We start from the raw sequence: 17862 nt of genomic DNA, 5'->3' as shown, positions 1-17862 counted from the left end.
AATAGTTTTAGTGATATATATTAGTTTTTATTACAGAAAAGTCACAAAAACAATAACGCAAACACCTGATATATATTACAGGTGCAAAAATGGAAATGAGTTTATGATATGTCTATCTGCAAAGATCAGTAAAACAGTATATTTTATTTTTAGTGGTACTAGAATAGCTTACTTAGTATAGTCATCTGTGTGACTCTTAGAAAAGCATATAGTAAACATTTATTCACAGAGCAGGCCTGAGTAGTTCTGTCAGCTTAGGATTTCTTGGAGGAGGTTTGTATATGATTGTACATCTCTACCAAGGATGTTATTTACTTAGTTGAATTTCAGATTTCTCAAGTCACGGATTTTAGTAAGTTAAAAGAGTTGTCTTTTGCTTATGTGTTTTTAGGTATTCATGAATTTTAAAAATTTCTCTAGTTGGCCTTTTTTTTTTCCATCAAATTAGTAGTTTAGAGAATTCTGAGCGGACACAATTGTGTGTTTTATAGTATAGAGAAGAGAGTTTAATGGAGCCAGGTGTGCCTCTGAGTTTTTTGTTGCAAGTTTTATTATCCTGTGATCATGTTTTCTTAAAGCAAAATTATTTTTAGATAATTCTAGGAAAAATATAATTCCATCTATTTGGATTTTACCTGGCATTCTTGAAAGTGGTTATTTTATTGTTTGGGGACTTTGTGGGCCCAAACAACTATAAAGGAGGTATCCTACAGTTGGTACTAAGGCTATTGTTTGGTAACTCTTGGCTTTTGGAGGAACCTTTTCTCCTGTGGAGGGCACTCCCTACATGGAACGTACACACAACGGAGTTTATGGACAGCAGGCTTCCACACGGCTGTCTCAAAGCTCCCCCTCCCCCTCCTCCTCCTCCTCCCCTTACCCTCCTCCTCCCCCTTTTCCTCCCCTCTGCTGCCTTCCTGCCTTCCTACCTTCGCTGTTTTGCACTTAGGCCTTCCTCTCCAGTGTTCTCCCCTTTGCCCACAAGTCACCAGTGTTCTGCTATCCACACCACTCTTGATTTGCTAAGCACACACTTCATATATATTATCCACTAACTCATTCTATTTCTTCTCAGATATTAACTAAGTATCACTTCTCATCTACATGGAACCAGCTCGTCTCTAAAGCCACAGAACTGTCCTTTTTAGCTGTTAGTGCTCACACAGTGAGGAGAATTTCTTGGGACATTCTTTTTGCTGTGTATCCCACAAATGGAACAGTTGTTATTTGTTCAGCTGCCGGGACTGTTTCCAAGGCTGGCTTCCTCTCTGCTCAGTCGCTCATGCTTTTCAGTCTCGATGTTCTCTTCAGCTCTTGGATCTCTTCCAGGGAGAGCAGTTTCTAAGCATCTCAGGTGTAGTGATCCCACATCCGCCAAGTATTCTACTAGATTCTAAAGATAGCAGTTTGGAAGTGTAGAAGGGAGGGTGGGAATAGCCAGACAAGCCCTTTTAACTATACCTTTACAAAAAGAAGTCTTGAAGCTTAGAAAAGGAAGTGTTTTGCTTAATATTATTATATGGCTGATAAGTAGTTTAATGTGAAATTATTCTAGTCAAACCAGAATGTTGTCATGTCTGAGATGCTGTTTATTGTTAATACATAAAAGTAAGAACTGGGCTGGAGAGATGGCGCAGAGGGTTAAGAGCACTGACTGCTCTTCTGAAGGTCCTGAGTTCAAATCCCAGCAACCACATGGTGGCTCACAACCTTCTGTAATGAGATCTGATGCCCTCTTCTGGAGTGTCTGAAGACAGCTACAGTGTACTTACATATAATAAAATAAATAATTAAAAAAAAAGTAAGAACTTTGCTTCTGGGGTTAAAGACACTGGGGACTGTGACTTTATGCATTTGGATTTCTGAAACAGACTATGATCTACTTTTGAAACCAAGGAATAGTCAAGGTAGATAAAGTAAAATAACGAAACAAGAAAAAAATAAATGAGTTAGGAAGCGCAACAATTTAAAGTATTCTAATTTTCCCCCTGCATATTTAGAGTAGTAGTTTTATTTGGAGAAAGTCAGAGGAGATAAATGATTTACAGGCTATATAAAATAGAATTTTCTTTTTAGTTGTTGAACAGTGGTAAAGAAATAGTAAAGATCTGGCTAAGTTTTAGCAGAGCTTAATTTTGCTGCTTTTGCTCTAGATATTTTAAGGTATGATTACTAAGGGTATGCAAAGTTTTATAAAATATGCTAGTTATATTGTAGCCAACTTTCCTTTCAGTAATAGCTTAGATGGTAGAAAAATACTGAACTATGGTAAACGTGATTGAGATTAGTGTTAGTTTTGGTTGGAAATACCTCATCACTGATTATGTGTTAAATGTAATATTGAGACAGTAGCTGAACTTGTGCTTGACTGTAGCTGTGACGTTGGGTGGTGTCTCAACCAACACTTGCCCCTTGTCTTAATCTTGGGCATGCTACATAACCTCTCTCGCCTTGCCTTCTCATTTACAAAACAGAACTAGTGCTTTCCTCATAGGACCATCACCAAGTTTAGACTCTGTGGCTTTCTGAATCTGTGTGTGTTGATGTGTATTCACACACATTGTAATAAATGTAGACTCTTGTCCTTAGTTTATCAGGACTAACGGATCTTACTTATGTTTAACTTAATGTTTTCTTTTTTATAGTTTATCAGAGAAGATATGAAATATAAAGATGCTACGAATAAACATAGTCACCTGCACAGAGAAGATAAGCACATTACTGTTGAGGATTTGTGGAAACAGTGGAAAACATCAGAAGGTAAAACTGCAGTGTGCGGGGGGCCTCGGCTTACCTGCTCCTGCCCTGCTGGACACGGGCAGCCCTACTGATTGCATATAGCTATAGAGAAACACTGTAGGAGCATGTTTCTGTGAGCATATTTACATTAAAAATAAACAAGACAAAAATGTCTTTTTTTTTTTTATTTTCATGATTTTTTTTTATTCGATATATTCTTTATTTACATTTCAAATGATTTCCCCTTTTCTGGCTCCCCACCCCCTGAAAGTCCCATAAGCCCTCTTCCCTCCCCCTGTTCCCCCATCTACCCCTTCCCACTTCCCTGTTCTGGTATTCTCCTATACTGCTGCATTGAGTCTTTCCAGAACCAGGGGCCACTTCTCCATTCTTCTTGGATATCATTTAATATGTGGATTATGTCTTGGGTATTTAAAGTTTCTAGGCTAATACATCTTTTTTAGAGACTGGGTGTAGTGTCGCCTTCCCAGGACTTGGGAGGCCGAGACAGGTGCAGTCTCTATAATTTCAAGGCCAGCCTGGTCTACAGGGTGAATCCAGGACAGCCAGGGCTATTACACAGAGAAGCCCTGTCTCAAAAAACGAAACAAAACAAAAAGAAAAAAAACAACAAAAAATCCTAACTATCTTAGATGCATTAAGAGTTACAGACTATTTTTAGATAATTTGATATCTTATACTAGACTGAATAGGAATGTTTGTTTGAGGCTTTTTTCGAGACAGGGTTTCTCTGTGTAGTCCTGGCTGTCCTGGAACTCACTCTGTAGACCAGGCTGGCCTCGAACTCAGAAATCTGCCTGCCGCTGCCGCTTGGATTAAAGGTGTGTGCCACCACCGGTGAGGTTTTCTTTTCAATTATGAATGTCTTCAGGAGCCCAGGAATTTTAAGCTTTTCCTGAAGTCCTCTGTGAACCCTGCTAATGCTGTAATCTCCCTTGTATACCAAGTATGCCTTGTCCAGTTGAAGATGTCCAGTTGAAACACCTGTGCATGCTGTTTTTCCTATGTATACTTTGTCTTCAACAAAGTATAATTCATAAATTAGGCATACTAAGAGATTGACAGGTATAATCAATAACAAAGTAATTATACCAATGAATTATAAATAAAAGTTTTGTGATGTGCTATTTTTTAACTGTCATTAGGGCAGATAGCATATACTGTTTGGATACTCTGTACAATTCGTGTTCTTGTCAGAAAAGCATGAGATTTTATTAAACTACTTAGGACACTCATTTATCACTTAATGAGTTGTTTATATTTCTGGAATTTTCCATCAGTGCTTTTCTCACTGAGATGGACTGTTAGCTGAAACCACAAAAACTGATACTATAGTTGAAAGACTCCTGAACTTGTGGGATAAAATTGAGTAATTTGTATTGAATTTCTTTTCTATTTCTAACTTGTGTATTTATTTTGTGGACAATAATTTTGTATAGCACAAAACAAAACAAAACAAAAAAACAAAACCTCATGACTCAAAGCCTCAGCTCAGACATTAATGCTAGGGACTTACTAAAATTTAAGCAGTTTCTGACATTCATTCAGTTTATTTTGTTTTTCAGTATCAGTTAACCAAACTATCCCTTTTCTAATATTTCTGTTTTACAAATCTGAAACAGTTGATATGGGATATATTTTTTCCTAAAATTTTGAATAACAAAACTAAGGAACTGAACAGACGTTTATAAAAATATAAATAAATAAATAAATTACTAGTTTACTAGATTATCAGTGGTAACATCTGGAAATGGCAACATGCAGAGTGGGGTGTGTGACTGAAGAACCAACTGGGGACCCTCTGGAGGAAGGGTCTGCCACCACAGATTCTGTATGGCCACTTGTCACATCCGGAATATTTTTTTCTTGGAGAAAATTCTTTTTAAGGCAAAAAGGAGGTGTCAAAAATGCCTCTAACTTTTCTTATTTATTTTGAATTATTTAATTCAAATGCCTCTATTAAAAATGCCTCTATTTATTTTACTTACATTGATTGTGGTAAACGCATAGCCTTGGTTTCATCGAAGGACACCCTTTTGTAGCCTTTCTGTAGAGCTCTGCAGTGTTTCCTAGTGACCCCTGGAATGAAATGTACCAAGGGAAATGTGCTGGGAGCCTCATTGTTCCCATCACAGTTGTGCTCTGTGCCATCTATTTCTCACCTAGTAGAATAGTTTCCTCACAATATAACTCTGAAGTGTTGGCACCCTAAAGTGGCTCACAGGAAAAATAAAAAAAAGCCAACCCAAATCTTCACACAGCACTTTAAGCCATGCCTTGGTGATGGTTGTCACCTCTTTGACCTGTCTTCTTCACTTTCATTCAAATTAGACTGGCCTCTTCCTGTTTCACAGTGTGCGAGCACAGATCTCCTTTTAGTGGGCTCCCTTCTCCCTTTCTTTAGTCTTTATCAAAGGCCAGCCTTCCACTGGAGTTATTTCCTTTTCTGCTCCTCATTTTTCCGACACTCATGATCCTTTCATGTCTTGTTCCCATGTCACTTACTGTGTCCAAAGTATTACAGGATCTCTTCTTCTTCACCTCTGCTCCTTACACGGAACAGCTGAGAAGGAAGAGTCTAGTCTGTTGGTTCCTAAGTCTCCGCGAGACCACCTGTCCTCAGTCTTCTTGCTTCCCTTCTAGTGACTGTTCTGAGCAGATCTGTTATGATCCCTGAGAATATTTCTAGCTGTTTCCTTGTCTATTAAGGCTTTCCTGGGGTGAACAGCCCCTTCTTTCTCTCTTAAGCTTTCATACCTGTCCTTATCTATTTTATATTGCACCAGAGCACTGATTTGATGTTAAGTCCAAATTGCTTGGCTGACTTTTCTAACCTGAGTTTATTTTCTGAGTGCTTGGCCTCCCACTTCTCTTACTTAGGGCTAAAGGCCCTAGAGAAATGGTTGCCAAGTTCTTGCTAGCACAGATGCCCAGAGGGAAGGAGAAAGGAAAAGCCATGTGGAGGATTCAGGCAATGAAACCTCAATTAAAAGTTCACATAGATGGGGTCAAGTCTCTCAACTCACAGTTACTAAAGGGCCATGTAATAGTGGGAATGACCACTAGAGCATCGCTGGGCCTGCAGCGGTCTGCTTTGGTGGCTTGGATTGTCTTTCTTGTAAGATTTCTGTTAGAAAGCCAGTAGTCTTTTGAAAAGTTTTGAAAACTACTGAAAGTAGATATTAGAACAAATGTAAAAATACTTTAAATTCAGTACTGATGAGTTGAATATGTAAAACAGAAATGTGTGTGTGGCAGATACACATGGGCATTCATTCTCTGCCTGTTGTTCTTGGTATCCAGTGGCTAGAGCAGTGGGGCTTTTCAGCATGATACTCGAAGAATGTATGATGAGTGTCTGAAAGTACAATGCTTTTTTTAAAACACCATGTTCCGTATCCTTTTAATCAGATATTTAGGCCATAATGTCTAAATTTCTGAAAAACCCTTGCTTTCCAAAATTATGAACTTAAAATGACAGTTTGTGGGGCAAGTGGATTGTGCTACCAGACAGGAGAACTGGTAAGGTTGGATGAGCTCAGATTTAAGAATAGTACAAGTGGGGCCAATGCCCTGCCTAACTCTACCTGCTCTGGTACACATAACCATGACACGCCACTGGGAGGACCATGACAGTCAGTCAGTCAATAGGGAAAATACCTGAAATACTTCCCCATGAAAATAGAGCATCCCTAGCATCTCAAAGTGAACCAATGGGAAGCGTCTACCGCTGGATCCTCCACTGCACTCCTCAGTGTTTATAAAGTCCCTATCCACATGGATTAAAGTGCACACGTTATTTCACTGAGAACTGTCTGAGACTGGCTGCTTTACTTAGCTATAACACCTTGAGGAAGACTTTTTCTTCTGAAGCATTTGTCACTGGACATGGACCAGTATGGCAGGCCAGGTTTACGCTCCTGCTGCTCCTGCCCCTGCCTCTGCTCCTGCCCACCGATGTTCTTACTGCTGGCATTGGCATTGTCTCGGTAGTGGGCAAGACCTGGGACCCCAGCTATCTGCCCCACAAGGGCTTTCCTTCTGAGAGCTGTAACACTTTGGCCATATTTGGCTGGGCCAGAGACCCGTGGAACCTATTCATCGTGTTCCGTGGAGGAGGACAGCAGTTAATGGAAAACAAAAGTGAGTGGAATAGATGACTCAAAATCTGTGTAGCCTCGTAACCTAATCATTGACAGTGCTGGCACTCATAAAAAGAAATTTGATATTACTAACCTGGGTTAACCCAGGATTAAATGCTACCTGGGTATAGGAATGTACTACAAATAATAAATAGATACAACTTAGTGAATACAACTACCATGCTAGGTTGGGTTGAGGTTGCCTTAAATGAGAGGAAAGCAGGAAGCATGAGGTCTGAGAGAGGCATGTGTGTGGCCTCTGCGGCCGGCCAAGTGAGGGCAAGAAGGGGAGGAGTCACAGTTTCATGTGTTGGTGGGGTGTATATATTGCTGCTATATGCTATTACATGTTGTTTGAAATTACCATAATATATTTGAACAGTCTCTAATTACCAGTTGTATATAAGATAATTCATGCTACATGGGTTATTCTATATTTTGTCCCATGCAGGCAAAGCACTGGGTGCTGGAGATTAAAGTTGAGGTAGACATAGGACTGGGCTATTCCTAGCAAAGTACTGAGTAGAAGAGAGAAAGTAAATACATGATGATAGTTGGGATGTGTACACAGTGCGGTGAAGGCTGGAGTGGAACTGGTTCACAGGAGGATGTGATTAGCTCATGACTAAGATTATTTACAGAAGGTGGAATTTGGAATAGTCCATGAAGATTGACTAGTATGTCTTAGAAAGGAAGGTGGATTATGTGAGAAGAGTCATTGGGGGTAGATAGGATCAAGATACATTGTATACACATATGAAATTGTTAAAGAATAAAAAAATCCAAAAAAGCAAAGCTAAAACTAAAAGGAAAATTATAAATTATAATATGAATTAAATTATACTTTAATATTTGCTGAAATTGGAAGTAGACATGGCATACTTCTGAAAGTATATGGACCTTCAAGTAGCTCACAGGGCTGTAGAGATGGCCCAGTGGTTAAGAGCCATAGTTGTCCTTCCAGAGGATACAGATTTGATTCCCAGTGCCTCTGTATCTGGTACTCAGTTGTAGGGATCCACTGCCTTCTGTTCTCTGATGATACTCCAGATACACATTTGATGCATATAGGTTCATGCAGCAGAACACTTATATAGTGGCTCACTTATAGAATGTGACTGTTGAGTAATGCAAATCCAATGTTTTCCGATATAGCAGATGGCTTCTTAGCAAGTGCTGTCTCTATAGTTCTTCTGTAGAAAGTAAAACATTCAGCCATGCTTAAAGATTTTTAAGTTAATTGAGTAGATATGTAAAAATTTAGAAAAGTTGAACTTAAAGCATTGTAAAGAACCCATAATTCAGAGATTTGAGAGATTTAGGCATTTGATAATTGCTATTCTCAAGTATAAATAAACATAAAAAGGATCTTGGGTATTTTCTTTCTGTTTATGACATTTGTTTTGTAAATGTTGCATTAAAGTAAAAGATTCCTGGCCATGAGCCTTGAATTCCTAAAAGTAAGGCACATTATAACTTGTTGCTCCTCACTTGTCCTTTTTATGCCGAGGATTGTCTTTTGGGTGTGTTAGTGTGGGTGGATTTCTAAATATTGATAAAAGTCAGTGGCCTTTTTGACTGTGCACTGTTGGGTTTTACAGAGAGACCGAGTTGGAAAACGTCGATGGACTGAGTACATCCTGTTTGGCATTATTGCTATTCAACACATAAAGCCTGGAGACTCAGTAGCATTTTGTGGTATCCAGCAGCAGAATACTTTGTCTATTACAGTAAGCATGGAAGTCACTAGCAGGGTCCAAGGAAGTGTCAGGCTTTCTCTCTGAGGAGTTCTAACAGTATTGTTTCATATACACAGGTGAAGAGCTAGATAGCAACATAAGGATTATTGGTTATATACTGTCTAAATAGTGGTGTTATAGGAGTTTAATAGTACGGACAAAATTATACTAGGGAATTAATATTATGGAAGGCATATAAGAAAGTTGGGTATATACAATTTAACACATTTAACATGAGAAAATGAGTCTTTTTAAATGATAGCATATTTGTCATTACCACTAAATATTAGACATTACTAAGTCCTCTATGAATGTCTTAGAATAGACTTTGTAAAAATTTGAAGATTTATTCACTGTACACTAGCAAGAAGATTGTTACCTATGGGTGGATAAAATGCAAATTTGAGTAGAAAATGGAATATCATGGATTATAGAAATGTTCTACAGGGAGACTTGGAAACTTTGTCCCTGTGCTTAGAGAGCATTCAGAGGGTTTTGCTTGTATGGTTTTTCTTGTTTGCTTGTTGCTTATTTCTTTTGATTGAACATACTGAGCTGGCCCATGCAGTAAAAGCCTTTCATAAGTGCTTATTGGGAGCATGGCCTTGTCTGAGACTAAGATACTCATGAAGAATGCTCTTTTGTTCTTGACCTACCCATGATCTGTTAGTGGAGACGATCTGCTAGCAGCTACTTAAGGGATGTTCTACAACCAGCTGCCGAGAGTGTATAAAAGGAACTGTGGGAGAGACAGGTAGGAAGAGGCGTGCTAGCAGAGGTTAAGTAAGGCGAGGAGGATTGCATTCTACACATTTACCTTGTCACCCTTCACTGGAAAGTATTCTGCTGGATTATTAGTTCTGAGGATATTAATAATTAATATAGCACATTTAAAGAAAGACAGTTCTTAATAAGCTGCTTAGCTAATACTGCTCAGCAGATCAAGTTTAGTAATTTTGATCCTGTCTACAATGCTCTTAGTTTGAGAAGCTGTTGTCAGTAAAAACCATCAATATAAGTGTGGGTTTTCACTGTGCCCGAAAGCACCTTACACAAGGAAGGCCTGTTCCTCCAGGGGGAGTCTAGTTTCAGAACTGACAGAAGCCATCATCTGTGTGTATCACTAACCACAGGTATTCAAGCATTAGTATTCAGAGCAGCTGCTCTGTAAAGGAGGGAATGCAAAAGGTATTGCTGGTTCACTCTGCCAACCATCAGTTATGGGGATCAATGTGGGTTTTGCAAGAAAAGTCATACATCTATTTCCTAATCAATTTCCACACCAGGTAAACACTTGGTATATGCTGGATTTGGTGATTCAGAGCTCAGAGGCTGGGGGAGAGAGTTACAAGTTCCAGGGTTGGCTTGCGACCTGAGAGTTTATCTTAGAAAGAAAGCAAAAACAACAAAAACAAGCAACAGAACCCGCTACCTCATGTTAAATGTATCCTTTATTCTTTTATAAAGTCCTGAATTCAGAGCACTCTCAAAGAGCAGTTTCTGGTTTCTGGATCACCTTTTAGAAGAAATGCTAGATAAAATAAGGTAAATTACACACACACACACACACACACACACAAACACACACACACACACACACACACACACAGAGAGAGAGAGAGAGAGAGAGAGAGAGAGAGAGAGAGAGAGAGAGAGAGAGAGAGAGTTTAGCTTTTTCATTTATTTCTAATCTTAAAGGTCAAGTTTTATTTAAGTAATCATGCCTTTCCTCTTTGCTTCATCATGACTTTTACAATGTTGAAAATAATGGACCATTAGATACTTTATCAAGTTTTTTCAATTAGATATTTACTGTGATTATTAGTTTATTTTGAAATTAAGAATCTAGATTAGTCTGACAAAATGAAGAGTTCCTTCATTGAAAGGAAGAGAAAGGAATTTAGTTTTTACTTCCACCTTCAAACTCCTTTTCATTTTATGCAGTAAGTTTTTTTTAAGAGCATAAAACAAATGTTTTCTCATTGCTTTTAAGTGCTCAACATAATAGACTTAACACTTATCAGAAACATTAAAAGTCAGGAACTGAGCAAGCCTGCTGACTTGTCTCCAAGATGGACAAGACTGGAGGATCACAAGTTCAAGGCTTGTCTGGGCTACAGAATAAATTCATTTTACCAAGACCCTGTCTCAAATGAAAAGTAATAAGCATCTGGATATATAGCCTCGTGGTTAAGTGCCTAACATCACGGGATGCCATGCCTTGGTAATTCCTAGAACCATTGTGTATATATGTGTGGAGTGTGGCATTGGAATTGAGAGCTCATTGAAAGAAAGGGAGTGAGAGGCCACTTGAGGAATACTGATAGGAAGGCGAGGTCTGCTAAGGAATGAGTAGTGGCCTTCAAAGGGACACGAGACAAATCAGAAAGGGATGCTGGTCTACAAAGATGGCTTAGCCCTTAAAGGATCAGGCTTATACTAAAGGGCAGAAAGGATGGTGCCATTGATACCTAGAGAGGGGAATGCTTTCAGGAAGTGGGTAGATGGCTGTGTAAATCTGCAGGATGGTCTATCATATTGCAAAGTCCTTGTTAAGTAAGAGTCTGCGTGAAAAATACCTGCCCTTCCTGTCTTAAAAATAAGCATGAAAGTACTTCAGCATGGGTTCTATGTGTACCATGTAAGGCATGTGACTCATTGTGGTTTTGCTTATTTATATGTAGCTGTTGTTAAGGATCTTGTGTGTATTTTTCACATGTTCTTAACTCCCGCTTCATTTTGATTTTCTGGCTCAGTGGTATCATTCATCGTTTATTCTCTTTACATAGCATGAATCTTTGTAAAGAATTCTTTTTGCTTTTGGCACAACTGTCCTATAGTGGGAGATAGGAAGAGACAAAAAAGGAGTTAGTATTATAGTTAGATGTAGAGAAAGATGGTATTAAAAAACCCAACCCAAAAACTTATATTTGGCAAGAAGTAAATCATTAACCTTTATTTTAATTTAAATGTTGATATGCTGAGTGCACATACATGTTTGTGCATGCAAACACACAAAGGAGGATTCAGTAAATTGCTTATTCAGATTTTAAAAGGAAGACAATTTTGACAATATACCCAACATGAATGATTCTTGATGGTGCAATACCTAGTGAAATAAATACGCTTAATAATACAAATATCATATAAGTATATAATTGCAGATGTGAGATATCTACAGAGTAGTCAAGAATCACAGTGCTAGAAGAGTTGGTAAAAATGAGAGTGAGGATTGCTGTCTAAGAGCATGAGACAAGTAGGAACAGTGGTTAGCACCTGTGAGATAGTCCACATGAGACGAAACTGAATAGTGGGTGCAGGTGGAGAGTGTGGTCAAGCAAAGCACTTTCTTGGAAAGAAGTAGATATGAATGTATTAGACACAAAGGAAGTGCTTAGCAGTTACAAGAAATGTCCTACTTATCTCATGCTCTTTGACAGTTTTTTTATTATGACAAAATATATATAATACAGTAAATTATATCTTTGCCTTTTTTACAAGTATGACATTAACTAGTGGAATTAAGTCCATCTATATTTTTGTGCTTCTATCACATAATCTATTTTTAGACTACTTTCCATCCTGTGAAACTGAAATCAGTATGTATCATTTATACTGCCATTCCCACTCTTTTTTACCAACTCTTCTCCTTCCTTCCCTCCCCTTCCCCTCCCTCCCTCCCCTTCTCTCCCTCCTCTTCTCTCCCTCCTTCCCTTAGTTTGACGGTAGAACTTTATTTTAAAATCTGAACACTATTTTAGTAAGTCTTGCCTCTCCTTTCCCCCTCCCAACTGCCACCTTCCCCTGTGTCTTTCTTTCTTTTTCTCTTCATACACATGGAGACTCAAAATGACCTCAAGTAATGAATACTTTTTATTAAGGAAGCTTGATCATTAGCAATTCTGTTGATTACAAGGAGCAAAAGTCATATTTACTTCATTCAGTCAGTTACAAATAATTTATTTAGTTCTTTCTGTGAGACGTGCATTATTCCAGACATTGGGGATAGAATATTTCATAAAGTAGATATCCTACCCTTATAGAATCAACAAATTCAGGGAGAAAATGAGTATGTTTGAATTTCCATGCGAGAATAGATATACTAACAATCATATAACCTCTAGTACAGTTGGATTATGTGATTAAACTGTGACAAGGTAACAAGATAGGCAGTAATCAGGGAAGGCAAGGGCTATTTAAGTAATATAATTCAAGATGAGCTTTCTCAAGAATAAAATTTGGTTGTAGACCTGTTTGCTGATAGTGAGCCAAGGGTAGATACCGTGAAGTATATTCTAGGAGGCTTAGAGGTCATGTAGTTTAAGATCCCCAAGGCTGGCATGGTTTCACATATTTAAGGGACTTGTGTTGCTAGGATGTAGTAAAGATTAGCGTAAGTGAGATACACATTTCCAGATTCCCTTTTAGACTTTTATGGCCAAATACAGGTCTAGGATTTGTTATAAATATATTTCAAGTATATTTTAATAATATCTCCATTTAGGAATTTTGAGTTCTGTGTGTGTGTGTGTATGTATGTGTATCTGTGTGCCCACACTCGTTGCATGTATGCAGTGCCCAGGAAAATGGAAGCTCAAGATTGATGGTAGAAATCTGTCTCACTTGGTCTTTCACCTTATTCTTAGAGGTGTGCTCTCTGAATCAGGCCTACGGCTAGTCAGTGTCTCTAGTCTTGCTACTTGGCTTGCTCTGAGGAATTAAATTACAGGCAGATGGCTACACTTATCAGCAGTTCTATGGTTCTGAGCTCTTAACTCTGATTCTTTTGGTTATAAGGCATGCTTTAATGCTGAGCCAACTTCCCAGCTCTGTCTAAGAGTTTGGACAAAGTATTTTTGTCATTTTTCTTGAGAAAGAATATTATAGTTGTGGTGTAGCTATGGAGTCAAGAGCAAAAAGAAAAAGACAAAAATGAAAAAAGAAAGGAGCTTCTGTTGAGGGTATGTTTGAGAGTAAACTTGAACAGAGTTGACTATCTAGTGACAACAAGGTGGCAGCCTGGTCAATCATTTCCTTTTTTTGTTGTTTATTATTATTTTTCTCTTTTTATTAGATATTTTCTTTATTTACATTTCACATGTTATCACCTTTCCACATTTCCCCTGCAACACCCCCATTCCATCCCCTTCCCCATGCTCCCTAACCCACCCACTCCTGCTTCCCTGACCTGGCATTCCCCTACACTGGGGCTGTGAGCCTTCACAGGTACAAGGGCCTTGCCTCTCATTGATGTCCGGCCAGGCCATCCTCTGCTACCCATGTGGCTGGAGCCGTGGGTCCCTCTCCCTCTTTGTGTGCTCTTTGGTTGGTGGCAGTCAATCATTTTCTAATTTAAAAGAATACTTGGTTTTCATTTCCCCGATGATTAAGGATGTTGAACATTTCTTTAGGTGAGATTCCACCTCACATCAGTCAGAATGGCTAAGATCAAAAACTCAGGAGACAGCAGATGCTAGAGAGGATGTGGAGGAAGAAGAACACTCCTCCATTGCTGGTGGGATTGCAAGCTGGTAAAACAATTCTGGAAATCAGTTTGGCGATTCCTCAGAAAACTTGACATAGTACTACCTGAGGACCCTGTTATACTACTCCTGAGTATATACCCAGAAGATGCTCCAACATGTAATAAGGACACATGCTCCGCTATGTTCATAGCAGCCTTATTTATAACAGCCAGAAGCTAGAAAGAAACCAGATGTCCCTCAACAGAGGAATGGATACAGAAAATGTGGTACATTTGCATAATGGAGTACTCAGCTATTAAGAACAATAAATTCATGAAATTCTTAGGTAAATGGATGGAACTAGAAAGTGTCATCCTGAGTGAGGTAACTTAATCACAAAAGAACACACATAGTATACACTCACTAATAAGTGGATATTAGCCCAGAAGCTCAGAATACCCAAGACACAATTCACAGACCACATGAAGCTCAAGAAGGAATACCAAAGTGTGTATACTTTGGTCCTTCTTAGAAGGGGGATCAATATACCCATGGCTTACAGCCAACCAATGGACTAAGCATGGGGTCCCCAATGGAGGAGCTAGAGAAAGGACCCATGGAACTGAAGAGGTTTGCAGCCCCATAGGAGGAACAATAATATGTACCAACCAGTACCCCCAGAGCTCCCAGGGACTAAACCACTAACCAAAGAATACACATGGAGGGACCCATGACTCCATATGTAGCAGAGGATGGACTTTTCAGATATCAATGAGAGGAGAGGCCATTGGTCCTGTGAATGTTTGATGCCCCAGTGTAGGGGAATGCCAGGTCAGGAAATGGGACAAGGGTTGGGGGTTTGGTAAGCAGGGGAAGGGGGGATGAGATTGGGTGTTTTCAGAGGGATAATGAGGAAAGGGGATGACATTTGAGATGTAAATAAAGCAAATACCTAATAAAAAAAAGAAAGAATAGTTGGCAGTATTTACTGTGGGAGTGGATTTAGGATATTGATACAGAACAAGAATAAGAATCAAGTTTTTGTGTTTCTTGTTACACAAAAGTGTAGTGTTAGAATTGGGAGGATTGTAAAGATTAGGGAAAATATCTGAATAAGCTTGTGGGTAGTCAATGAAATGAAGAAATGCTGACTGAGCCTATTTAAGATGGAGTGAGGAGGACGGAAGGCCACACAAGGTCAAGAAGCAGTAAGATTTGAGAGGGAGTTCTGAGAAGTGTCCAAAGAGAAAGAAAACCAAGAGAGTGAGGGTCTGCAGACCTCAGAAAGAACATGCTTTAAGCATGGTTGTGAACACCAAAGATGAGTTGAAGCGCCAGGCAGCAGGCTTCACGGCTAGACTGATGCAGAGGCAGATATGCTCTTCATAGCTGCAGGTGCGTGCTGGCCAAATGAAAGTAAGTGGGGTGGTGTAAACAGAGTGAAGACAGTAAATACTGTTGATTTCCTGAGGGAAGACCGAGAATGGGGCTCTGATACCTGAAGGAAGACACAAGTTAAAGTTTGTTTTGTGGGAGGTTGAGGAGCAGCAGGGTATATCACAGCAGTCTGTAACTCCAGCTCCAAGGGCTTGGGAGCCTTCTGACCTCCATAAGTACCCCACTCACATCCTCAGACCTACACATACAACCATGAACAAAAAGTGTTTTTTAAATGTTACTTGTATTTTAAAGGATGGAAGGTTTCTCAGTGTGTCCATGTATTAATAGAATGATCCAGTTCAGCAGTAATTGATATGGAGGAAGACTGAACCATCGTAATTGAAAAGCAGCCCTTACTGAGTTGGAAAGTGCAGGTATATAATTAGACTGCTCATGCTAGTCTCACTGTCTTGTCTATTGGGATTTTATCTCCTAATTTCTAGAGACTTATTCTATGAATTTTAGCTTCTATGAGCTTGCATTTCAAGGATGGTAACCCAAAGGAAATAGGCATCTTCCTTGCTTGTGCTAGTTAGAAACATCCAGGAAGTCACCCTAACCTGTCACTGGAGTATTTTGGTTACTTCTTCCTGCCTTCATTCCCAGATGATCAGAAGGTGTAGAAGTGGAATACTAGCAGCAGCCAGCCCTACAGCCAGATTAGCAGGGGCAGCTACATTGAGAAGAGCCCACTGATGCTGCACAAAACGCAGGATGGAGGAGGTAGAACAATCTGAAAGGCTTTTGACTACAAATGAGGTTTTTCTGGGACCTCAAAACAAACAAATGAATACTGCAATATTGTATTAAATCTAAATTTTATTGAAATGAGTTAATACAGCTTTGAAAACAAAAAGAACGTAAACTTACCTAAGAAAACTTATCTAGTTTTCTTAGGCACTGCCTGGTACTTTATACTGTAACAGGTCAAAACTGAGTTCACTGAGTACATCTAAATTATGATAAACTGCTTTTGAGGGAGGGTTTTACTTTGTAGCTAGAATGGCCTTAGGATAGCCTCCTGCATCAGCCCAGTGCTCAAATTACAGGCAGGTACCCCTTCCTATAGCATCACTGCGGGAGGAAACCGTCAACACTCCAGTCATTACCAAGACTTGTATTTTGGTAACTTGTATCTTCACTTACATGAAGGGTACTGTTGACTTTTCCCAGTGAGGCTCCTCCACGATAGACAATGGGCACTGTAGTCAGTGAGTATGCCTGAAATTTATAAAGGCTTTCAATGAGTTGTCTAGGAGAGGATCACTTCATGAATTTTTCAAAGATGACATCTTGCTGCCATCACATCTAGGAGAAGCAGTACTTTTATGTCCCACTATATTATAAAATAATAGTTCACTTAATTTTTTTTTATTGGCTCTCTTCATTTACTTTATGATCCAGTATAGGATCTGATTAGCATTTTTCAAAAACCAATTTGATACCATTGTGAGTAGTCATTTTTTTATATTAATAAGAAGTAAGGATAAGTATTCTCTGGTGATAGTAGTGCAGTGTCTTAATTAGGCTTTTACTGCTATGAACAGACCAAGACCAAGACCAACAAAACAGAACACGATCGGGCAACTCTTATAAGAACAACATTATTGGGGCTGTTCAGAGTTTCAGTCCATTATCATCAAGGCAGAAGCATGGCAGCATCCAGGCAGATGTGGGGCCAGAGGAGCTGAGAGTTCTACGTCGGCTTCATCCAAAGGCAGACAGTAGACTGGCTTCCAGGCAGCTAGGACGAGGGTCTTAAAGCCCATGTCCACAGGGACACATTTCCTCTAACATAGCCCACACCTACTCCAACAAGGCTACACCTTTAAATAGTGCCACTTTCTGTGCCAAGCATATTCAAACCACAACATGCAGTTCTTACACTAGTAGCTTTTTATTTTGCAAGTAAATTTGTTAGTTATGATTTAGAATTCAATTATAGTTTGTTGACAGTTCTATTACAAGTAACTCCTAGATAATAAAATGTTTTGCTTGCATGGGCCATCAAATACAAGAATGAATAGTCTATAACTTAATAGGACTTTGAATTATATTTCATAAATATATTTATTCATCTCTAACACTTCAAAAGAGAGCAGGTTGCTTTCTTCATTGGCACGTCTGGAGACCTGAGAGAGGGAGGGAAGGAGAGACAGAGAGAGACAGAGAGAGACAGAGACAGAGAGAGACAGAGAAAAAAATATCTAGATATAGTCACAAGAAGCCTAAGAAATACAGTGTAGATTTGGGAATCAGTAAGCAGCTAATTAGAACAGTGAAAATAATATAAAATAAGCAGAAAGAGATTGTTGT

The 17862-nt window shown here is 39.1% G+C and overlaps 1 protein-coding gene across 1 annotated transcript in view; it reads left to right on the top strand.

Annotated features, from left to right (window-relative positions):
• Positions 1-17862, top strand: part of Stim2 (stromal interaction molecule 2) — a 127495-nt gene that overhangs the window by 78823 nt on the left and 30810 nt on the right. Inside the window, exon 3 of the mRNA XM_052198449.1 lies at positions 2646-2760. Within this exon, the coding sequence (XP_052054409.1) occupies positions 2646-2760 (115 nt within the window). The remainder of the gene's footprint in view (positions 1-2645; positions 2761-17862) is intronic.

Source organism: Apodemus sylvaticus, chromosome 11 (genome assembly GCF_947179515.1).
Source record: "Apodemus sylvaticus chromosome 11, mApoSyl1.1, whole genome shotgun sequence".
Classification (NCBI taxonomy): Eukaryota; Metazoa; Chordata; class Mammalia; order Rodentia; family Muridae; genus Apodemus; species Apodemus sylvaticus.
The sequence above is the reverse complement of the archived record's forward strand: the minus strand, read 5'-3'. Positions and strand labels throughout refer to the sequence as shown.